Here is a 24,538-nt window from a genome sequence, read left to right on the forward strand (position 1 = left end):
CGTTTATAGCCTACAAAATATTATCATATTTTTAAAGAGTATTTCCCAAACTCTCTCACTTACACTTAAATTGTTACATTAGGCCCCTATTAAAGATGTACACAGAGACGAGGAAAGTACATATAATGGCACTGTAGAATGAAACATAAGACCACTGACCCGTTTAAAGCTAATTGAGATGTACTTAAAATAAATGTTTGAGTTTCACGCTGGCGGCTTTGTTGCAGTTGACCATGGTGTCAGGACGAGCAGCTAGCTCCTAACTAGAGTTGTCCCGACCTGACGTCACACTGGACGTGACCTGCCATCAGACACCTGTACGGTGTAACGAAACTGAGGGTCAGTGTAACATAAAGTCCGCCTTTCATTTAGTTATAATGGTTAGGGTTAGCCTGACCTAAGTGGGTCAAAATCTAGGGTGAGACTTACCTGTACAAATGAATGGGAACTCTAATATGGGGGACTCTCTGTCACGTTACACCGGGTTAAAATCCATACAAGATAGATAAAACAGACATTGCACTGCATCAAGCCTTACATGATATATAACTTCGCAAGAGCTAAGTAGGCCTACTAGTATGCCCGGCAAAAGAATTGCAAAATATTCAACTCTTCAAAAACGGAGATAAATAATAAAACTCGGGGGTTTATTTTCTTCAATATCTCTGGCAGTGAAAATTGTTTTGTCAAAATAAAGAGAGAGACTGTCGTAACAAACTGACTGATTTAAACTCGGAAGAATAAAAACTCTGGCCTGAAGTGATGAAGTCAAAAGGACAACAATTACTCTTCATTTTTGACGGGAAAAGTGCCAGAAACGGATTTTCCTGGGGTAAACGACAATGCTCCCATACTAACCTATCGTTAATGAATCCGTTCCGATATTCGAAGATAGTCGATTTTATGTTTTTCTCGGCTTTTTTTAAAGAGATTATTACGGAGAGTAGGCATCTATGCAGGCCCACGTGGTCAAGTGTCAAGCACAGATATCAGAATACTTGGGATAACCACCGTTTTGGTGGTAAAATGGACTTTATTAGATTTCTATGTGTTGTTTACAATGTGTTTATTGACTTTTGAATCTCAAATGAAGAGCTGTCATACCTTTTGATAAGGTCATCAAGGCAAATCAAATTTACATGCATTGTGCGTCCGTGTGTAGGCCTGCGGGAGTGCTTAGATATCTTTGCGTCATGCAAATTTGAAATGAGTTGAACCAAGGAGGGCATCACATTCAGGCAAAACGAAAAGAAAGTATGGCCGATCACGAAGTTTTATACCAAGCGATAGTTACGGCACTTATTGTGGTTCTGTTATATTCTATTTTCTTCAGATTATGGAAATGGTACAGCATCTTCAGACTGCTCCCTCCTGGTCCTTGGGGGTGGCCATTTATAGGATACCTCCCTAAACTTAAGACGAACAGGCACATGGTCCTAACGGAGCTAAGGAAGACGTACGGCGATGTGTATTGCCTGAAAATAGGAGTGCATCGAGCTGTTGTTCTGAATGGGTTGGAAACCGTTCGCCACGCCTTAGTTCATTTAGGAGAAAACTTTGCAGGTAAGAAAGACACCTGTTGGGTTAGGACCTAGATGTCCTAGATCATTTCAGTTTTTAAAGATCAAAGGAAACAGTTATGGGTAATTTCATAGTTTACTTGCAAGCTTGCATCTTATATGTGGAATTACAGTCCAACTATAAACTGTAAGGTTATTGCTTCAGTAGCCTTACAGAACTTCATTTTAATAAATTTTGATAAATTTTGGAATTCATTCAGAAATCTGATTGGTTGTTTTGCATAGTGGTCGAACAACAGGAGAAAAAATTGAAACCCCCCATCGCACTACATATAAATATTTGTAATGATTTGCGCTTTTTTCATCGTTACAGCTTTTCGTGTTGGTTGCAATGTGAAATGCTCTGTCTCTGTAAAAACAATCAACGTAGAATAACGAACTTCTAGATTGACATGCACAGGTCGCTGAAGTGTACTGAAGAATTGCAATAAACTTGTGTTTTTAAATGCATTTTATTTTTGTAATATTTAAATTTTTATTGCAGGACGGCCGAGTTTTCATACGTTTCAGTTCATTGAAAACGGTAATAGCATGGCCTTTTGCGATTTTGGTCCTCGTTGGAAAGTGAGAAGAACGATAGCCTTAAATGGACTGCGTGCGTTTTTGAGGGATAAGGTTCACCCTGTTGAGATTGCAATGGCAGAAGAAGCAGCATATCTGGTAGAAACATTCTTGGGCAATAGTGGAAAGCCTTTCAATCCAGAAAACAGCGTATATCTTTCACTTGGTTCTATAACATTCGGTTTGTGTTTTTCGGATCACACGTTAGGCCGCAGCGATGCTGACTATCTGAAACTGATAAAAAGCGTCCGCGACTTTACTCAGAATGTTGCGGCGTGTAATTTGGTTGATATTTTGCCATGGCTTCGATTTTTATGGAAAGACAAACTCAAAAGTTTCATTGACGTTAATAACACACTGCAATCCATTCTAAGGCGACAAGAGAGAGAGCACCTCGCAACTTTCGAGGAAGGTCACATGCGGGACATATTGGATTCCTTCATTAAAACTTGCCGTGAAATGAACGAAGAAATTAAACAAGAAGTGCAACTCAAAGACGAGCATATAACTAACATAGCTGCAGATTTTCTTCGTGCAGGAACTGTCACTGTGTCGGCGACGCTAACATGGGCTCTGCTCTTCATGATAACATATCCCAAAATACAAGAACGTCTGCAAAAAGAAGTCGATGACGTCATTGGTCCAGGGCGAAATCCACGATTAGATGACATGGGGTCTTTACCGTATACAGAGGCGTTCATCTTAGAGACGCTGAGGAAATCCTCAATTTCTCCTCTGTCTTTGCCCCACGCTACCACCAAAGACACTATTCTGTATGGGTATCATATCCCCAGGGGCACTTGGGTGATCCCTAATTTGTTTTCGATAAGCCACGATGAAAAAGTTTGGACGGACCCCCATGTTTTTAGACCAGAACGCTTCTTAACGCCAGAGAACACTGTGGATGAGACTCTCGCCAAGAGTTTCCTTCCCTTTAGTGCCGGCAAACGGCGTTGTTTAGGGGAATTACAGGCGCGCTGGGAACTTTTTCTTTTTGTCGCAACTGTCGTTCAACGTTGTCACTTTGAGAGAGTGCCCGGAGAAAAGTATGACTTGACTCCTGAATTCGGACTGGTTCTGCATCCAAAACATTTTAATATCATAGCCAAATCGCGTTAGTTCGACGCCTTAAATTACCGTGCTATTGAGACAATGAAGGCGCTCTATTTTACTTGGGTATATTTTACTTTTCCCTATTGAGTAACTAGATAAATGAAATGCTTACAAATGCCCTATGGTGTTAAAACACGTAATAGGCCTATTATTTTAATAATAAAATCTTAATCTAAAATTTTATCTTAAAAGAGATATCATAGAAATATTCAACATAGCATGTGGCCTATACATTGTGTACAGTACTTTAGTTAAAATACTATGTGGCCATGCAGGTTTTTGAGTAGCATAATAAAGGCTTGGTCAAGCAACATCCCAAAGATAGTTTATGCGACTATTCATACCTATCTATATTATTTGTGAATATCAACATGAAAAAGCACTTAAATACTATATTTTACAAAATTAAAACAAGTTTATCTCGCATAAAACACATAATAATTTTCACATTCATTGTAACATGTTGCTTGGAGTAATAAAAACATAAATGTGCTAGTAGCAGAAAAAAACGAAAAGTAAAAGACTTAATTAAGAGGAACATTTTTTCATTTGAGTTTTAAGCACTTGAGAAGGTCACATACGTTGTACATAGAGCTTTTCTTTACTTACAGTGTGTGTGTGTGTGTGTGTGTGTGTGTGTGTGAATGTGTGTTTTCACTATATGAGGCACATATGTTTTCAATCACGTTTATCTGCCACTCTGAAGAAGATTCTATTTTACAATGATAAGTTGTGGTGTCCTCTCTAAAATAGGGTGTCACAATTACAGTTTACAACACCACATTTTTATACATACGTGTCCCTTGGCAGACTACCTGTAATATGAGGCGTGACTTGTGTAATGTTGGTTCAATCTGGTCAAAATCGGGACCTGAACTTCAAGTGTATCACAGCATACTTTGCATTTAGGTCTACAGCCTTTGAAATGAATATTGTTAACGATGTTAAATTATGGGTGGTAGCTTGGATTGGGAATAAAAGCTGCCACAGACTGAATAATGCATTGCGTTTTCGCATGCGACAGGGTAAAATGAATTATAATTTATCACTGGGGGATCAAGAGGTTGAGGTTGTGCATGTAAGCACAACACCTCCATATTTCATATTGCATAACAAACACCGTCTCTTTTCCGTTCTTGGCATCTTGGATCCATCTCTGTCTAATAACATAAGAAATATATCTATGAGGTCATATGCTAATGCTGAAAGGGTTTGCAAATTTGCATGTAGTTTTTGCTTCAAGCGATAGGTAGCGACTGTTGTCACATTCCATGACTTTACAGAGAAGTAGAAGAAGGCTATTTACGCTTCTGGTGATTCTGAAAAAAATGTTTGGGAGTTCTACTTGTTCACTGGACATTTTTTGTTATTTTTTGTCCTGGTGTTTTTCTTTTAACTGTTTAATCTCCCATACTGACGTTCTTGCGTCTTAATGTCTATTCCTGCAAAATTCACGCTATTTGAACAAAATCGCATTTACACATACCTCAGTAACGGTGTAATTTCACCTTTACTATTGTATAAAAACACATTGTATAAAAAGCGGTCATAAACTGAGGCTTCGTTCACATGCAATGTCTATTTTCTAAATTCTATTTTCTATTTGCGGTATGTCTTATGATCACGGTCTGTGGCCTGAATATCCCGCGGCGTAATTACTGGCAGCGCGAGCCAGTTACTATAATATTACTATAAGTAACTGGCTCGCGCTGCCAGTAATTACGCGGCGGGATATTCAGGGCACAGACCGTGATCATAAGATAGCGCAAATAGAAAATAGAAATTAGAAAATAGACATTGCATGTGAACGAAGCCTAAAACCGAATTGCAGACGGAGATGAAGCAAGAGAACGTACCGTACACGTGAGATGGAGAGTATTTTTTTAGGTAGGCACATTGTGGTTGCTGCGCTTTCTAACACAATTTCGATGGAATGAAAAGCAAGAACTCAGAGGACGTCGCAAACGTCTTTGTGACCAAGACCAGTGTTTATTCCGTGTATTACCTGAGAAATCGATTGTGCTAGGGGTGAAAGAATGCGTAAATTTGTTCTTAATTTTCCCTTCAGTGGCGCTGTCATAAATTTCAACGTAAACGCTACTTTGTTAGAAAATATCTCTTAAAAATGGAACTACTATTTATAGTAATTAAGCCAGTGGAATTAAAACTATAGGGACCTTTCTGCTTTTACGAAAGAGATTTTTTATGTCTTAACATTCTGTGAGCTTCTTATCTCTTTAAATTCAGAATTTAAAATTATACAAACCTCCAATTAAGGTCCCTGATGTCGATAGGTACACAAAATATCAAGCCCAAGTGCAGGAAAGAGTCGAATAGTTTGTGAGTAGGAAGACATTGCTTTTTTTTATCGAAGAAAATTAGATTTGGGCGAAAATCTTACATAGCCTTCATCTGTAGAATTCATTGAACTATGTACTAGCTGATGCAAATATCTTCATGTTTTTCAGTCGCAGTCTTGCAAGAAAATCCAAAACATTACACAATTGTTTTTAAATTAATGTTAACGAAGCTACCACTAAATTTCCGAGATGTTGTTTAGTAGGTTATCTGTAATTGGTCCCTACTTTTTCGACCATTTTGAATAAATATACTTTTTGTCAGCATAACTCTAAGCCCTTTTTATTTAATGCTTTATTACATATCAAAATGCTAAACTAAAACATTAACATTGACAAAGTAGCCACTTTGAAATTGATGGCGTTATTTTGTGTCTCACTGACTTTAAATTAGAACGGTCGAACGGTCATCAGCAGGCAGTACGTCTTTACTATTGTAATGAGGAATGTTTAATTTTAATTATAGCAAGAGTAATAATTATTAATCTTTTATTATCATTTTAGCAGCCTGCGGGCGGGTGAGCAATTGCTTTCTCACAGTCCATCAGAATTCTCTTACTTTTCCTCAGTCAGCGTCAACATTTCAAATATACGGCAAAGCATAGTTTGATTTGGGCTTAATCTCCTTCACCTGAAAATGAACTTTACTTTTTCTTTTCTCGATAACAAATCTTTCTGGCCGATACTTGGGAAGGTAGGACATTCCTGACGACGCAGCCGACGTCAAGTCACTTCTCCGATACGGTCTCTCCACCCGCTGTTTTGGTGCGTAACGGTACGAGTTTCTATACGTGGGTAAATGGTCGCGTGTCACAGGTTTACAATATATACAGTGCGTTTTATAACTTTCAGCGAGAATGTGGCCCAAATTTGGTGCTACTAAACTCCTCGGTGTCGCATCCACGGGCGGGAAAGCATAATTCTGCACTTTCCTTGCAAGAGCTCGATTCGTTTTTTCGATGCAATAAGAGCAAGAACTTGGCCCAAGAACATCGCAAAACGCCTGGGAAAATGTCGCATTTCGATTCCTTGCACCTCCGCATCTCGTAGGTTCGTAATTTCTAGGATGTGTCTGTACAAAAGAAGGAGTCCTTTTGCCAATGAATTCGTCGATAGTTTCCTGAGTAGGAGTCACGACGCGATCCTTCCACCTTGCTGTATAATTTGGCACACCGTAAGGGACTAGTTCAGCCTGAGCAGGCCTCTTCAGTTTTTGTATTAACTGATGGGGAAGACGATGCTTTGAGGCGGACTGCAGTCTGGATCGCAAGATCATCTCCTTTTCAACTTTTGCGTCTAAGTTTTTGGGTAACTGGCCTTCCCCAGTCGACGTATCCCAGTCTTCTTGGATCATTTCAATTGCCTCTAATGCGTCTGAACTGCAACAGAGAGAAGCGCCATTTCCGTACAGTGTGCTTAATGCAGGATGCGTCTATTGATTTTAGAAATGTTCAATTTTGTAGAAACCTTTTTGCATAATTGCTTAGCCTAATGAAATCGAATAGCATAATTGTTTATTCATTAGCTTAGCGTGTTATTTCCTAAACAAAAGTTAAGGTAATCATTTTTACTTTACAGCTAAATTCTTAAAGAGTAACTTTTCAATTTTTTTAAAAGCGCTTCTTACCTAACCAGCGACAGCAAAGATTTCGCTCTACGGTAAGGTTCCAATCGACTAGGATCAACACCGGAATTTCTTCGTAACTTTCTGATTATCTGTCCTTCGACTAAAAGAGTGTTCTCTCTGGTAGGAGGATTCGAAGCGGATGATGCTATAGAGAAGTAATCACTGGTGGGAGAGCTCGCATTATCACCCACGCTGAAAGCGGTCATCCTGACCCATTTTTACATACATATTTTAATAACGGCCCTTCATACTAATGGAGATCAATTTTTTCAAGCCTCTTAAATCATATACATAATTCATATTTATAAATTGTTCTACATAATGTTGCCAAATGACCAAACTGCTTCTCGTGAGATTTAAAATGGGGTCGCTTCTGGTGATGTTAGTGAGACTGTTTAAGCTAAACCAGGGCCCTGTAACTCGAAAGCATCACGCACTGCGACCAAGCGCAAGCATCTTGATTCCATAACTCGCCCATATAATACATTGTAGCCTCTATGTGATATCGCTATTTGCAATACGCGATGCTTTCGAGTTATGGGGCCGTCTTAACATACCCATTCTACAGACATTTGTCCTACTGAGGCATCACCATCAAATAACTTGGGACAACCTAATCCATATTCATCACTTAATTCTAATGTCAGCAAGCAATTTACCTTCATGTGCTTGGCAAATAGTTTAGCCACTTTACACTTTTCTTTGAATGTTTTCTGTATTTCTCTGTAATTGACATAATGGAGAAACAACTGAAAACCATTATAATCGAATTGGTCTGAAATTTTATCTAAAATTGTAAAAAAAAGTAAAAATTATCTATTTTTTCTAATTAGACATATTCATATAAATAACCTTTTTTTATTCCATGCAATAATTCATCACAGGTAAGAGATGGGATGTTTTAAGTAAGTAAAAATTATCTATTTTTTCTAATTAGACATATTCACATAAAAAACTTCTTTTTATTACATGCAATAATTAATCACAGGTAATAGATGGGATGTTTTAATAGCAATCCCATTATACAACTACTTTGTGGGAAAAAAAAAATCAAAGGCCACCTTTCAGATCTGCTATCCTTTAAGTGAAACACAAAAACAAACAAACATGTTAAATCAAGTGCTTCTGCCCTGAGCTTTCCTGCCTGATTTGATTAACTGGATGAAAGAGCAGTTTTGCCGCAGTAAAGTTAACTGACCTGTTGAGGTGAACTGCCCTGGATGCGGCACTACAAATAACCAGCACTAGAGGTGCTCCATTCTCCTGCTTCTGGACTTTCACCAAACGCTTCCACTTGGGGAGAACCTGTCTCATATAGTCAGCCACCTGGCAGTTCAAGGATGCACATTTCATAAAATGACTGTCTAGAATAAGAAAAAAAAATAGGTTCATTGATCAGAAACCATCTATGGCAACAAGAAGGCAAATGTCTCTTACAAAAGACAAGGCTAGGCTTACTGTTTTTCCAATTCTTTAAGGTGAACGCAAATGATTACAAATAACATTTTATACATATTGTTTACCCATTGGAGAAAATATTTGTTTAATATTTTATTTTATATATATGTACTTTTTAAATTGTTATTGTAGTCTAACTAATGCTGTTATAGAATGGAATTTATTATTAATAGGTCAAAACTGTCGTGTGTTTGAATAAATAAACAAAATTAAAAATATAATTTATTTGAATTTGGAAACGTGTGATAAATTTAAGATTTTTTATGTCAGTTATTCTTTGTTTGGTAGTACAACAGTCATCACAACTAGAGGGTCTCTTTTTTTCAGCTAAACGCATTCTAAAGCATGCCTGAACGACATTATCATCAAGGTGCAATTTCTCTTCTGCTTCTCTCAATGTCATTGTTTTATAAAAAGAACAACCAGAACAAACATAACAAGACTAACCACAATTTGAATTTTGTATAATAAAACAACAACCGATACATAATATACTAGAGAATTAGAGTGTGTGAAAGTTTTCTCTAAAAATCACCACCAATTTAAAACTTAAGAAGTTCAACTTTTGCTTATAACAATTATATGCATTCAAATATTTTCGCACTGAGACAAAAGTTCAGAGATAAAGATAAATATTCCTCACCATCAAGCTGCACTTCATCCATTTCCACTGCTGATAATTTGCCTTGAAAATGTTTCTGAACTGAATCTATAAAGTCTGAACATGTTACTGCTTCAGGCTTCTGCTCAGCAAGGACTTGGCTCAGGGTTTTCTGTTATCAAAACATAATAAATAAATAAATAAATAAATAAATAAATAAATAAATAAATAAATAATATTTCTGGTGCCAAAAAGCTACATCAGTGTAAAAAACAGATGACAGTTACATAATACATAGCATATAAATGAAAAATTGGAAAATAAAAAAGATTGATCGATGAGATCAAACAGAGCCATTTAGCAATGATAAAGGTCACTGGTAATGATATAAAGCTTTCAGATATGGCTTTCACGGATAAAAGTATAAGTTTAACTGACTACATAAAAGGGTTTGGTGACTGTTGGAGCATTTCAAGTTTCAAATGTTTTAACAGGTAAGTTACATGCTAATCCTTCAAAATATTACTTTCTTGCAAAAATATTGTTTCCCCTTCCAATCCATCCCCCTCTTCCTCACCTCCATTCCACCCATTAGTATTCACATTGTTTTACTACAAATGAAGTATACAGCTGTATTCTGTGTATAACTAACTGTGTTCATCATGTTTTCAATTTACATGTGAAAATTAGACTGAAGTGCAAACACTCACTTTCTTGTTCTTTCTTTTTGACTTTTTATTTTGTGGAGTGTCAATTTCACTATCATGTCCCTCAAATTTTCTTTTCTTTTCTAGTGGAGAAGAAATGTCTTCTTTTTCCTCTTCAACTTCACCCTAAAAAAGCAAAGTTTGTTAAGTACTACAGGTAACATGGACTCTGAAAAACTAGCAAGTGATTCAATTCCAAAACTGTGCAAAAAAAAAAAAAAAAAAAAAAAAAAAACAATAATTAATTGATTTTCGAAAGCAACCAGCTTCTTTACCAAACAAAGCCACTCAGTAAATTTAAAATAAAACAAAAATATGGTTTAGAAGTTATGGGGCGAATGTCATGTGTTGGACAGCGACAGCGATGTATGAACAGACAGACCAATCAGAATATATACAGACACTTACAGTGTCACTCATATTTACACTTACAGTGTCTGTATATAAAAATGGAATAAAACAGAGTCCAAGTGCTTAACAGGTCGATCAATGATTCCCGAGTTGGAGAAAATTGTCTTTTTCCTGAGAAAAATTCCTTTTTGGTGAGTAAATCCTGTATAAAATGTCTTTGAGGTTATGTGTTCTGTTACCCAATGTCTGGCATGAAATTCGTGCATTACCACTCATATTTACAGTTTCTGAAATGTATTCTGTGCTAACAGATAAAAGCAAAGATCTCAAAAAGTGTAAAATGATGACCAGCACAGCCAGTACATATCAGAATCGTCAATAGGAGTGCTAACGCATGAATTTTCGTGCTAGTGCATCCACTGTGATGTGGGAGCTCTCAAATTCGCTCCTGTAAAGGCCAACTAGTTTTTCTCGTCAACAGAGCCAGGTAAGGTGAGACCCATCTGCTTGTCTACCAGCTACAGTGTAGGTGGCTGTCAAATCATACACAGGCGCTCTGGAGCAACAAACTACTTAATTCTTGATGGGAGTAGACATGCAAACTGGTTATCATTTTACACTTTATGAGGGCTTCGTTTTCATGTGCACCCCACCAAAATATCATACTTTTTCTGGATACAAATTATATGAATAATTTTATAACAAGAAATTTTATATATACCCATGCATTTTTAAGCCTGATTTTGGGTAAAACAAATATCATACATTGGCACTCCTATTTAAGTATCTGTATGCTATAGGACAGTGTGGCCGATCTTTCTGACACAATTCCGTTCAGATTTTTGATCTTATAAGCTGGACAGATCTACGTTTTTACCTGCACTAAGTACACGTACCGTGACTTAGGCAATGGTCAAATATGATTTAAAATTAATAATTAAAAGAAAAAAATCAAGTAAGTCAGATACTTATCCTCACATCATTGTCAAATAATCACAAAGACCTAAAATAAAGTAATGAAAGTAATTACGGGAATTACCCTCTCTATCCACCACTCATCATCTAAGCTATCGACCATTATTTGAAATCAGCCTTCTGGGGCAGAAACAGACAGAAACCCACGTGTATGTCGCTCGCTTCCGATCTCGTGTACGAAGGATGACTCTTATCATTTAGGAGGTTAGAAATATGAGCATTGTGGTTGTTGAGCTCTCGCCTGTTCAGCTATCACATTTATAAGAGGAGACTGTTACAGGGCATTTAGCACGTCAAAATATTATCATGTACAAATCCAGATTAAATCAACATCCATGACATACTTACTATACAGAAGAGATTGAAGACTCCAAAATTTCTTTTATAAATTCGTGTACCTGTGATGTACACAACGACTTATGTGCCATGGTTTTCTTTTTTATTGCCTATATTTATATGGTACACGTGATACACACTACTGCAGTAGTCTACAACAACTTGCCATGATTTTTTATAATTATTTCTTTATTTTTTTATTATTTTTTTACTTAACTGAATCACGGATGTCATTGCTGCAGTTACATGTTTATTAGGGTAGACTAGAGAGGTCATTTGTCTCAAATTATCATTTCACTGATAATGCTGCATCCATCGGGTATACAACATTTCTCATCACATCAGTTTAAGGTAATTTAATCTGATTGCTTTTCTTATTCTTGCAAAACCGGTTGATGGTTCTAGTCGAAAGAAATTTTACGGTTTTATCCAAGCGTATATTTTAGTATTTTCCAGCCAAACTGAATTTTCCCCGAAAATTTTCTGCGGCTCACGACTCATTTGATTCAATGCTTTATACCATTTTCAACAAAAGGATTTAGTTCCTTATAACTGGCCAGTCAATTACAATCATGTGCACTTTTTTAAGAAGAGAATAGTGATATTGGGTACATGTAGGCTTACTTTTCAGATCTATTTGAGGGGTCTTATCGTTTTTAAGATCTGGGTTGAAAAAGATAAGTTTTACAGAATACATGTACTGTATGTATACAACATATATGACTCTGGGGCATTTTAGAACATCTATTAATCAATTAAATGATCGATCGATTAATTAATTGATTGATTGGTGGGCTATTCTCGCTTTCAGAAACTTCTTCCCTTCAAGCTGGCTAAATTAGATGATAAATATCATAGCATATTATAATTTATCAACTTTCTTTAAAATTACCAAGGTGTCTATTTTGTTTTGAAATGGTCAGAAAACACCTGCTCCCAGATCACTTACTGTAAGCTTAAAAATTAAGCTTAAAATTTGAAACACGGCAAACGTTTATAGCCTACAAAATATTATCATATTTTTAAAGAGTATTTCCCAAACTCTCTCACTTACACTTAAATTGTTACATTAGGCCCCTATTAAAGATGTACACAGAGACGAGGAAAGTACATATAATGGCACTGTAGAATGAAACATAAGACCACTGACCCGTTTAAAGCTAATTGAGATGTACTTAAAATAAATGTTTGAGTTTCACGCTGGCGGCTTTGTTGCAGTTGACCATGGTGTCAGGACGAGCAGCTAGCTCCTAACTAGAGTTGTCCCGACCTGACGTCACACTGGACGTGACCTGCCATCAGACACCTGTACGGTGTAACGAAACTGAGGGTCAGTGTAACATAAAGTCCGCCTTTCATTTAGTTATAATGGTTAGGGTTAGCCTGACCTAAGTGGGTCAAAATCTAGGGTGAGACATACCTGTACAAATGAATGGGAACTCTAATATGGGGGACTCTCTGTCACGTTACACCGGGTTAAAATCCATACAAGATAGATAAAACAGACATTGCACTGCATCAAGCCTTACATGATATATAACTTCGCAAGAGCTAAGTAGGCCTACTAGTATGCCCGGCAAAAGAATTGCAAAATATTCAACTCTTCAAAAACGGAGATAAATAATAAAACTCGGGGGTTTATTTTCTTCAATATCTCTGGCAGTGAAAATTGTTTTGTCAAAATAAAGAGAGAGACTGTCGTAACAAACTGACTGATTTAAACTCGGAAGAATAAAACTCTGGCCTGAAGTGATGAAGTCAAAAGGACAACAATTACTCTTCATTTTTGACGGGAAAAGTGCCAGAAACGGATTTTCCTGGGGTAAACGACAATGCTCCCATACTAACCTATCGTTAATGAATCCGTTCCGATATTCGAAGATAGTCGATTTTATGTTTTTCTCGGCTTTTTTTAAAGAGATTATTACGGAGAGTAGGCATCTATGCAGGCCCACGTGGTCAAGTGTCAAGCACAGATATCAGAATACTTGCGATAACCACCGTTTTGGTGGTAAAATGGACTTATTAGATTTCTATGTGTTGTTTACAATGTGTTTATTGACTTTTGAATCTCAAATGAAGAGCTGTCATACCTTTTGATAAGGTCATCAAGGCAAATCAAATTTACATGCATTGTGCGTCCGTGTGTAGGCCTGCGGGAGTACTTAGATATCTTTGCGTCATGCAAATTTGAAATGAGTTGAACCAAGGAGGGCATCACATTCAGGCAAAACGAAAAGAAAGTATGGCCGATCACGAAGTTTTATACCAAGCGATAGTTACGGCACTTATTGTGCTTCTGTTATATTCTATTTTCTTCAGATTATGGAAATGGTACAGCATCTTCAGACTGCTCCCTCCTGGTCCTTGGGGGTGGCCATTTATTGGATACCTCCCTAAACTTAAGACGAACAGGCATCTGGTCCTAACGGAGTTAAGGAAGACGTACGGCGATGTGTATTGCCTGAAAATAGGAGTACATCGAGCTGTTGTTCTGAATGGGTTGGAAACCGTTCGCCACGCCTTAGTTCATTTAGGGGAAAACTTTGCAGGTAAGAAAGACACCTGTTGGGTTAGGACCTAGATGTCCTATATCATTTCAGTTTTTGAAGTTCAAAGGAAACAGTTATGGGTAATTTCATATCTATTAGTTTACTTGCAAGCTTGCATCTGATATGTGGAACTACAGACCAACTATTAACTAATAGGTTATTGCTTCAGCCTTACAGAACTTCATTTTAATAAATTTTGATAAATTTTGGAATTCATTCAGAAATCTGAATGGTTGTTTTGCATAGTGGTCAAACAACAAGAGCAAAAACTGAAACCATCCATCACAAAACATATAAATATTTGTTATGATTTGCGAACATCTTTTTCGTCGTTACAACTTGTTGGTTGCAATGTGAAATGCTCCGTCTCTGTAAAAAAAAACAATCAACGTAGAATAACTAACGTTTAGATTGGCATGCACAGGTCGCTGAAGTGTACTGAAGAATTGCAATATACTCGTGCTTTTAAAAGCATTTTATTTTTGTAATATTTAAATTTTTATTGCAGGACGGCCGAGTTTTCATACGTTTCAGTTCATTGAAAACGGTAATAGCATGGCCTTTTGCGATTTTGGTCCTCGTTGGAAAGTGAGAAGAACAATTGCCTTAAATGGACTGCGTGCGTTTTTAAGGGATAAGGTTCACCCTGTTGAGATTGCAATGACAGAAGAAGCAATATATCTGGTAGAGACATTCTTGGGCAATAGTGGAAAGCCTTTCAATCCAGAAAACAGCGTATATCTTTCACTTGGTTCTATAACATTCGGTTTGTGTTTTTCGGATCACACGTTAGGCCGCAGCGATGCTGACTATCTGAAACTGATAAAAAGCGTCCGCGACTTTACTCAGAATGTTGCGGCGTGTAATTTGGTTGATATTTTGCCATGGCTTCGATATTTATGGAAAGACAAGCTCAAAAGTTTCATTGAAGTTAATAACACACTGCAATCCATTCTAAGTCGACAAGAGAGAGAGCACCTCGCAACTTTTGAGGAAGGTCACATGCGGGACATATTGGATTCCTTTATTAAAACTTGCCGTGAAACGAACGAAGAAATTAAACAAGAAGTTCAACTCAAAGACGAGCATATAACTAACATAGCTGCAGATTTTCTTCGTGCAGGTACTGTCACTGTGTCGGCGACGCTAACATGGGCTCTGCTCTACATGATAACATATCCCAAAATACAAGAATGTCTGCAAAAAGAAGTCGATGACGTCATTGGTCCAGGGCGAAATCCACGATTGGATGACATGGGGTCTTTACCGTATACAGAGGCGTTCATCTTGGAGACGCTGAGGAAATCCTCAATTTCCCCACTGTCTTTGCCCCACGCTACCACCAAGGACACTACTCTGTATGGATATCATATCCCCAGGGGCACTTGGGTGATCCCTAATTTGTTTTCGATAAGTCACGATGAAAAATTTTGGACGGACCCCCATGTTTTCAGACCAGAACGCTTCTTAACGCCAGAAAACACTGTGGATGAGACCCTCGCCAAGAGTTTCCTCCCCTTTAGTGCCGGCAAACGGCGTTGTTTAGGGGAATTACAGGCGCGCTGGGAACTTTTTCTTTTTGTCGCAACTGTCGTTCAACGTTGTCACTTTGAGAAAGTGCCCGGGGAAAAGTATGACTTGGCTCCTGAATTCGGACTGGTTCTGCATCCAAAACATTTTAATATCATAGCCAAATCGCGTTAGTTCGTGCTATTGAGACAATGATGACGCTGCATTTTACTTGGGCGTATTTTACTCTTCCATATTGAGTAACTAGATAAATGAAATGCATACAAATCCCCTATGGTGTTAAAACACGTAATAGGCCTATTATTAAGAGATATCATAGAAATATTCATCATAGCATGTGGCCTATACATTGTGTACAGTACTAAATACTGTGGCCATGCAGGTTTTTGGGTAGCATAATAAAGGCTTGGCCAAGCAACATCCCAAAGATAGTTTATGCGACTATTCATACCTATCTATACTATTTGTGAATATCAACATGTAAAAGCACTTAAATACTATATTTTACAAAATTAAAACAAGTTTATCTCGCATAAAACACATAATAATTTTCACATTCATTGTAACATGTTGCTTGGAGTAATAAAAACATAAATGTGCTAGTAGCAGAAAAAAACGAAAAGTAAAAGACTTAATTAAGAGGAACATTTTTTCATTTGAGTTTTAAGCACTTGAGAAGGTCACATACGTTGTACATAGAGCTTTTCTTTACTTACAGTGTGTGTGTGTGTGTGTGTGTGTGTGTGTGAATGTGTGTTTTCACTATATGAGGCACATATGTTTTCAATCACGTTTATCTGCCACTCTGAAGAAGATTCTATTTTACAATGATAAGTTGTGGTGTCCTCTCTAAAATAGGGTGTCACAATTACATTTTACAACACCACATTTTTATACATACGTGTCCCTTGGCAGACTACCTGTAATATGAGGCGTGACTTGTGTAATGTTGGTTCAATCTGGTCAAAATCTTTACCTGAACTTCAAGTGTATCACAGCATACTTTGCATTTAGGTCTACAGCCTTTGAAATGAATATTGTTAACGATGTTAAATTATGGGTGGTAGCTTGGATTGGGAATAAAAGCTGCCACAGACTGAATAATGCATTGCGTTTTCGCATGCGACAGGGTAAAATGAATTATAATTTATCACTGGGTGATCAAAAGGTTGAGGTTGTGTAAGCACAACACCTCCATATTTCATATTGCATAACAAACGTCTCCTTTCCGTTCTTGGCATCTTGGATCCATCACTGTCTAATAACATAAGAAATATATCTATGAGGTCATATGCTAATGCTGAGAGGGTTTGCAAATTTGCATGTAGTTTTTGCTTCAGGCGATAGGTAGCGACTGTTGTCACATTCCATGACTTTACAGAGAAGTAGAAGAAGGCTATTTACGCTTCTGGTGATTCTGAAAAAAAAGTTTGGGAGTTCTACTTGTTCAATGGACATTTTTTGTCATGGTGTTTTTCTTTTAACTGTTTAATCTCCCATACTGATGTTCTTGCGTCTTAATGTCTATTCCTGCAAAATTCACGCTATTTGAACAAAATCGCATTTACACATACCTCAGTAACGGTGTAATTTCACCTTAACTATTGTATAAAAACACATTGTATAAAAAGCGGTCATAAACTGAAACCGAATTGCAGACGGAGATGAAGCAAGAGAACGTACCGTACACGTGAGATGGAGGGTATTCTTTTTAGGTAGGCACATTGTGGTTGCTGCGCTTTCTAACACAATTTCGATGGAATGAAAAGCAAGAACTGAGAGGACGTCGCAAACGTCTTTGTGGCCAAGACCAGTGTTCATACCGTGAATTACCTGAGAAATCGATTGTGCTAGGGGTGAAAGAATGCATAAATTTGTTTTTAGTTTTCCCTTCAATGGCGCTGTCATAAATTTCAACGTAAACCCTACTTTGTCAGAAAATATCTTTTAAAAATGGAACTACTATTTATAGTAATTAAGCCAGTGGAATTAAAACTATAGGGACCTTTCTGCTTTTACGAAAGAGATTTTTTATGTCTTAACATTCTGTGAGCTTCTTATCTCTTTAAATTCAGAATTTAAAATTATACAAACCTCCAATTAAGGTCCCTGATGTCGATAGGTACACAAAATATTAAGCCCAAGTGCAGGAAAGAGTCGAATAGTTTGTGAGTAGGAAGACATTGCTTTTTTTTATCGAAGAAAATTAGATTTGGGCGAAAATCTTACATAGCCTTCATCTGTAGAATTCATTAAACTATGTACTAGCTGATGCAAATATCTTCATGTTTTTCAGTCGCAGTCTTGCAAGAAAATCCAAAACATTACATAATTGTTTTTAAATTAATGTTAACGAAGCTACCACTGAATTTCCGAGATGTTATTTAGTAGGTTATCTGTAAGTGGTCCCTACTTTTTCGACCATTTTGGATAAATATACTTTTTGTCAGCATAACTCTAAGCCCTTTTTATTTAATGCTTTATTACATATCAAAATGCTAAACTAAAACATTAACATTGACAAAGTAGCCACTTTGAAATTGATGGCGTTATTTTGTGTCTCACTGACTTTAAATTAGAACGGTCGAACAGACATTCATCAGCAGGCTGTACGTCTATACAGTATGATGACTTTTCTATTGCAAGGGGGAATGTTTAAGTTAAATTATAGTAAGAGTATAATTATTAATCCTTTATGTTCAGTTTGGCAGGCTGCGGGCGGGTGAGCAATTGCTTTCTCTCAGTCCATCAGAATTCTTTCACTTTTCCTCAGTCAGCGTCAACGTTTCAAATATACTAGTCTAGTGGGATTTCCACAAAAGATGAATAGTAGGGGCATTTTGGGGTAAAAGTTGGGAACCAGGCTTATTAGCATAATTTTGGGATGCTGAATCCGATTAACCCGGTTCCCAAGCGAAATTTTGCGTTTTTAACGGTCTAATTTGCAAAAAAACAAAATGGCCGCCAGATTTCCTATTTTCTGCAATATCTCTGGAACTAGACAGGCAAATATGACAAATGAAGTGTCTTTACCTATATTTTCAGGGTCGAGGAACATTATTAAGATGTTTCTGTTAAAATTAGATTTACGCAATTTTCCTAAATATGCAAATTAGGATCGCCATTACTGAAAAAACGTTTTATTTCTGTATCTCTGTACCTAGGTAAGCAAACATGACAAATGAAGTGTCTACACCTATGTTCTCAGGGTCAGGGAATGTGATAAATCAGATGTCTTGTCTGATGGGTAGCACTGACTTTGTGAATCGTGTCCGAGTAGCACCTTTTATTGTTTCTTCCTTGTATCTGTTAAACACAAGTCAATCTGCTGATAGTTAGAACCTGCCTTCAGAACTGCTCTTACGTAAACTAGGCAAGCAAACATGACATATGAAGTGCCCACACCTATGTATTCAGCGTTAGGGAAAGTTGTTAAGACATTTTCACTATAATCAAATCAGCAATGAGTGCTACACTGTCACACTGTAGCAATTATTCGAATCTGAATTGAATTTTGCAATTAAACACTGCGCTGCCATTGGGATGTAAACATATTGGATCACACAACTGCCCCTTTTACCTAGATTTAAAAAAAGATTTCCTTATTAATGCAATGGAGGGATTTGCTGAATCAAGTAATTCATGTGATGCAATGTACGGACTTGACATTTAAATGGATTTTTTTCAAACATATTTTCTTTGATTTTTTCCCATATATTAGTGATGGATGAAAAAACACTTGTTATCATGTTCCATATGGCTTTAATAAATCAACCCGTGTGAATACATCATCAAAATTTTAATTTAAATACGTATTCAAATCAGCGTTATAAACAGCGCATGGATAATTTTATAGCTGATAACAACAAGGTATTAAATACTTATGAACTCGATATTATCAAGAATATCAGTTGGTAAGGATTTTCTCTTACACAACAGAACCATCAAGACAAATGTGAAAAATGGGAACTGATAAGAACGCGCGCAGCCTCTTCTAGCTGCAACCAGAGCCCTCACTCGGTGAGGGATCCATGCAGAGAGGTTTCTGAGAGTTTGATCCAGTATTGTGTTACACGCATTAGTAAGAGCTTGCATAAGCTTGTGCCGATTTGTAGGCTGGACGGGTAAGCTCTTGATTCTGCTAGCGATTTATGCCCACAGGTTTTCTATAGAATTCATGTCAGGGGAATTCCGTCGGCCAAGGCAACTGGTTTACCTCTTAGTTTTGCAGAAAAGCAGTTATTGCATGGGCACGGTGTGGTCGGGCATTGTCATCTTGCAGGACGAAGTTGTCCTGGAAGTACCTTCTTGCAAATTGCAAGCAAGTATTCTCTAAAATGTCCCTTTATTTTATCTGGTTAAGGTTTCCATCAATTGTCACCAATAGTGTTTTGGCTCCAGTGTGGAAACCGGCCCATACACAGATACTGCCACGGACACAAGTCACTCTAGTGTGACACAATCCTCGTGCAGTAACTCGTCTGGAAGGCTACTGACTGATTCAGCCATCACGGTGGTGGAACTAAAACCCTGCCTCATCTGTAAAAATCTACATGAACCCAGTGCTGTGCCTGGAACCGCAAATGGTGTCTAGCCCACCACAGAGGTAACCAACTAAAAGTAGCCTTGCATTCACTAGAGCTCTAGAAAAATGCTTTTGAATGGTAATTTGCCACTCATTTTTTACAGCAAGAGTTGTCTTTGTCCGGTTGTTGCGACATAACCGCAGAAGCAAGCGGTCTTCCCTTCTGGTGGTGACTTTAGGACGTCCTGGCCGTGGTCTCTGTGTTAATGTACCAGTCTGGGCGTGTTTCTGTAAGACGTTAGAAACTGCTCCCTGGGACACATGCAGCTGTCTGGCAATAGCAGTTTGCTTCAGTCCATTCTGGCATAATGCAACAATAATGTGGCAAGTTGCTGCCGTTAGTTCACATACCGTAAGGTCAGCTAACAGTCTGCAAAATATCAAACTATTTGACTGGATGTTGCCGAAATATAGAGACTTATTCTGCAGAAGTGCTGCCCTTTTATACGCATCCTGTAACCAGCCAAAGAGGACTGCTCAGAGAAACTGCCACATATTACGTAATACAACCGCGCTTCAGAGAAAGCAGCCTAATGAACAATAACCAACACACCTGGCTACACATATACCTGATCACAATTGTCATATGTTATCAATTTTTCTGAAAAAGTTAATTTATTATCAACACTTTGCTTTTGAACTAAAATATTCCATATTAAATGTCAATATGTATGTGTATACTTTAAGTACACGATGACATCTCACCTCATCCATTTCAGTGATTTTTCCATTAGCTTATTACTGGTTATCCGTTGGTATCGTTTCATTTTAATTAACAAAATTTCTTGAATTTTAACTTTAATCTTCTGATATTCTGTTGATTCACTTCTAATTGATTCTATTAAATTATTGACGATACGGAAAACATTTCTGTGTTAATAGCATGTCTGAGCAGTTTCTCAAGCTTCTAAACGATTTCTTTGAGACCAAATCTGTAACAGAAAGGTTAACAGAAGACGTATTTTGCCCTGATGAAATTAAACTGAATGACTCCTAACCAAGTGGCGGATTTAGAGGGAGTGGGGTCAAGGGGGCCCTGACCCCCCCCCCCTTGAATTCCGGTCCCCCTCTTGAAACTATAATTTTGACTAGCTGAATCATAGTTGTAAACCATACCAAATGGCACCGTTTGCCCTCTTAAATACCAAAATTGTTCGTGGCCCTTCAACAGGCCCCTAACCAGTTGCCAAGTGTAGGGGGGGAGGCTTTGAATCCGCGGACTCCCCCCTTCAAATAATCCTGGATCCGCCTCTGCTCACCTTGCCTTATAATTGATTGGCAAGCAATGGCAATTTCACTGGGAAAGCCTGACAATGCAGTGACCTTTGGTAGTTTGGCTGACAAGTACGTAAGGTTCTAACTATCAGCAGATTGACTAGTGTTTGACAGATACAGGGAAGAAACAATAAAAGGTGCTACTCGGACACGATTCACAAAGTCAGTGCTACCCATCAGACAAGACATCTGATTTATCACATTCCCTGACCCTGAGAACATAGGTGTAGACACTTCATTTGTCATGTTTGCTTACCTAGGTACAGAGATACAGAAGTAAAACGGTTTTTCAGTAATGGCGATCCTAATTTGCATATTTAGGAAAATTGCGTAAATCTAATTTTAACAGAAACATCTTAATAATGTTCCTCGACCCTGAAAATATAGGTAAAGACACTTCATTTGTCATATTTGCCTGTCTAGTTCCAGAGATATTGCAGAAAATAGGAAATCTGGCGGCCATTTTGTTTTTTTGCAAATTAGACCGTTAAAAACGCAAAATTTCGCTTGGGAACCGGGTTAATTGGATTCAGCATCCCAAAATTATGCTAATAAGCCTGGTTCCCAACTTTTACCCCAAAATGCCCCTTGCCTCTTATGCAGAGCCTTTTTTCAAAAATCTCACTAGACTATACGGCAAAGCATATTTTGATTTGGGCTTAATCTCCTTCACCTGAAAATGAACTTTACTTTTTCTTTTCTCAATAACAAATCTTTCTGGCCGATACTTGGGAAGGTAGGACATTCCTGACGACGCAGCCGATGTCAAGTCACTTCTCCGATACGGTCTCTCCACCCGCTGTTTCGGTGCGTAACGGTACGAGTTTCTATAAGTGGGTAAATGGTCGCGTGTCACAGGTTTACAATATATACAGTGCGTTTTATAACTTTCAGCGAGAATGTGGCCCAAATTTGGTGCTACTAAACTCCTCGGTGTCGCATCCACGGGCGGAAAAGCATAATTCTGCACTTTCCTTGCAAGAGCTCGATTCGTTTTTTCGATGCAATAAGAGCAAGAACTTGGCCCAAGAACATCGCAAAACGCCTGGGAAAACGTCGCATTTCGATTCCTTGCACCTCCGCATCTCGTTGGTTCGTAATTTCTAGGATGTGTCTGCACAAAAGAAGGAGTCCTTTTGCCAATGAATTCGTCGATAGTTTCCTGAGTTGGAGTCACGACGCGATCCTTCCACCTTGCTGTATAATTTGGCACACCGTAAGGGACTAGTTCAGCCTGAGCAGGCCTCTTCAGTTTTTGTATTAACTGATGGGGAAGGCGATGCTTTGAGGCGGACTGGAGTCTGGATCGCAAGATCATCTCCTTTTCAACTTTTGCGTCTAAGTTTTTGGGTAACTGGCCTTCCCCAGTCGACGTATCCCAGTCTTCTTGGATCATTTCAATTGCCTCTAATGCGTCTGAACTGCAACAGAGAGAAGCGCCATTTACGTACAGTGTGCTTAATGCAGGATGCGTCTCTTGATTTAGAAATGTTCAATTTTGTAGAAACCTTTTTGCATAATTGCTTAGCCTAATGAAATCGAATAGCATAATTGTTTATTTATTAGCTTAGCGTGTTATTTCCTAAACAAAAGTTAAGGTAATCATTTTACTTTACAGCTAATTTTTTAAAGAATAACTTTTTAATTTTTTTAAAAGCTCTTCTTACCTAACCAGCGACAGCAAAGATTTCGCTCTACGGTAGGGTTCTAATCGACTAGGATCAACACCGGAATTTCTTCGTAACTTTCTGATTATCTGTCCTTCGACTAAAAGAGTGTTCTCTCTGGTAGGAGGATTCGAAGCGGATGATGTTATAGAGAAGTAATCACTGGTGGGAGAGCTCGCATTATCACCCACGCTGAAAGCGGTCATCCTGACGGGAGGAAGGGCTTTCACTCGTGGCGAATCTGAAAATCATAATGATAAGGCAAGGTTGAAACATTTTTTATTTTAATTCTTAGACGTCCATATGATTCAGACCTGGCTTTGGTCAGAGTCATAAGCAGTTTGCAGAATAAATCATAAGGATATATTTCAGCTCTCCATATAGTGTTTATACTGCTTACACATTTTATACTCACTTTAGACTGACATAAAAAGGAAACTTAAATGTTTGCGTTTTGACAGCTGTTGCAGTCCCAATCGCACTGAATAAGAATGCTGAAACTTAATATGACAATTTAGTTTAATCCCTCTTTTCGCCAAACCTTTTTGTTTTGCTTCTTGCTGGACTAGCCCTGGTCCAGCCATCCTCCTGCCTGGCTAACACCAAGTGGACATACAGTGTGCGTGTACTTTCTGTATATGCTTCTTCTTACCAACAATTTGTTTTTGGCAGGTGTAGTGCATACATGATGCACTGACCTCATAAACAACGGTGACACGGAATAACTTACCCGGTTTGTACTGTTGATGAGAGCCATTTAGTTGTGTGGCTTAAGTAAACCGCGTTGTGCATCTCTAACCCCTAAAACTATAAGTATCCAAGACCAAATTTACACAAGACACAGTAAATTGATATCTATCAAAACCAAAGTCAAACATAACCTCTCTAACCGAAAAAACAAGGGACTGAAAATTAAAGTAAATTGTCAACACTTACCCCATTATGTCCATTCTTTCTTCCTGCGCCCAGGTCGCTGTAATGAAAACTACACCGGGGCTCGCTTGATGCAGTTCTTTTTCGTTCTTCTGGCTAGGAGTATTGTCTTTCTTTCAATTTCAATAGTTCTTCACGGTTATTCGGGTTTCCCGCTCGATACCTTTCAAGACAACACGTCCACCGTTAAACGCGTATTATTACGATGGCGCTTTGAGTTAGACTGAATAAATACTGGCATTTAAAGCGTTTGTGAGTAAGCAGTTTTGTTGTTTTTAGAAAAATAAAATTCGACTGTAGAAGCGACGCAAAGCGCATTCATAGTTCACT

General features: G+C 37.9%; 5 protein-coding genes across 7 annotated transcripts; 2 read left to right on the forward strand and 3 right to left on the reverse strand.

Annotated features, from left to right (window-relative positions):
• The first annotated feature begins 2,064 nt into the window (after nucleotides 1-2,064).
• Nucleotides 2,065-3,295, forward strand: LOC112041233 (cytochrome P450 1A1-like). Its single transcript, XM_024077460.2, has one exon. It carries the CDS (start codon nucleotides 2,112-2,114, stop codon nucleotides 3,258-3,260), a length of 1,149 nt encoding a protein of 382 aa, XP_023933228.2. The 5' UTR covers nucleotides 2,065-2,111; the 3' UTR covers nucleotides 3,261-3,295.
• Nucleotides 3,296-5,882: 2,587 nt separating this feature from the next.
• On the reverse strand, nucleotides 5,883-7,444 carry LOC147764179 (uncharacterized). Its single transcript, XM_086999783.1, has 2 exons — nucleotides 7,239-7,444; nucleotides 5,883-6,990 (listed from the first exon to the last, which is right to left on the reverse strand). Exons 1-2 carry the CDS (start codon nucleotides 7,442-7,444, stop codon nucleotides 6,195-6,197), a joined length of 1,002 nt encoding a protein of 333 aa, XP_086855909.1. The 3' UTR covers nucleotides 5,883-6,194.
• Nucleotides 7,445-7,488: 44 nt separating this feature from the next.
• LOC147764180 (protein CMSS1-like) lies at nucleotides 7,489-11,542 on the reverse strand. The gene is made up of 6 exons (XM_087002257.1): nucleotides 11,395-11,542; nucleotides 10,008-10,130; nucleotides 9,340-9,469; nucleotides 8,437-8,602; nucleotides 7,898-7,961; nucleotides 7,489-7,515 (listed from the first exon to the last, which is right to left on the reverse strand). The coding sequence occupies exons 1-6, from the start codon at nucleotides 11,431-11,433 to the stop codon at nucleotides 7,489-7,491; spliced, it is 549 nt and encodes a 182-aa protein (XP_086858383.1). The 5' UTR covers nucleotides 11,434-11,542.
• Nucleotides 11,543-13,719: 2,177 nt separating this feature from the next.
• LOC106162646 (cytochrome P450 1A1) lies at nucleotides 13,720-16,457 on the forward strand. Its single transcript, XM_087002736.1, has 2 exons — nucleotides 13,720-14,218; nucleotides 14,727-16,457. Exons 1-2 carry the CDS (start codon nucleotides 13,912-13,914, stop codon nucleotides 15,920-15,922), a joined length of 1,503 nt encoding a protein of 500 aa, XP_086858862.1. The 5' UTR covers nucleotides 13,720-13,911; the 3' UTR covers nucleotides 15,923-16,457.
• Nucleotides 16,458-21,342: 4,885 nt separating this feature from the next.
• Nucleotides 21,343-24,503, reverse strand: LOC106162716 (uncharacterized). 3 transcript variants are annotated; one of them, XM_013540119.2, is made up of 3 exons: nucleotides 24,212-24,503; nucleotides 23,276-23,516; nucleotides 21,343-23,029 (listed from the first exon to the last, which is right to left on the reverse strand). In XM_013540119.2, the coding sequence occupies exons 2-3, from the start codon at nucleotides 23,479-23,481 to the stop codon at nucleotides 22,204-22,206; spliced, it is 1,032 nt and encodes a 343-aa protein (XP_013395573.2). In that variant the 5' UTR covers nucleotides 23,482-23,516; nucleotides 24,212-24,503; the 3' UTR covers nucleotides 21,343-22,203. The 3 variants fall into 3 exon arrangements, with proteins under 3 accessions (XP_013395573.2, XP_013395581.2, XP_013395564.2); XM_013540127.2 differs by lacking the exon at nucleotides 24,212-24,503 and adding an exon at nucleotides 24,006-24,171; XM_013540110.2 differs by lacking the exon at nucleotides 24,212-24,503 and adding an exon at nucleotides 23,817-23,973.
• Nucleotides 24,504-24,538: the final 35 nt, after the last annotated feature.

Source organism: Lingula anatina, chromosome 1 (assembly GCF_051362555.1).
Source record: "Lingula anatina isolate TDL-2025a chromosome 1, LinAna3.0, whole genome shotgun sequence".
Classification (NCBI taxonomy): Eukaryota; Metazoa; Brachiopoda; class Lingulata; order Lingulida; family Lingulidae; genus Lingula; species Lingula anatina.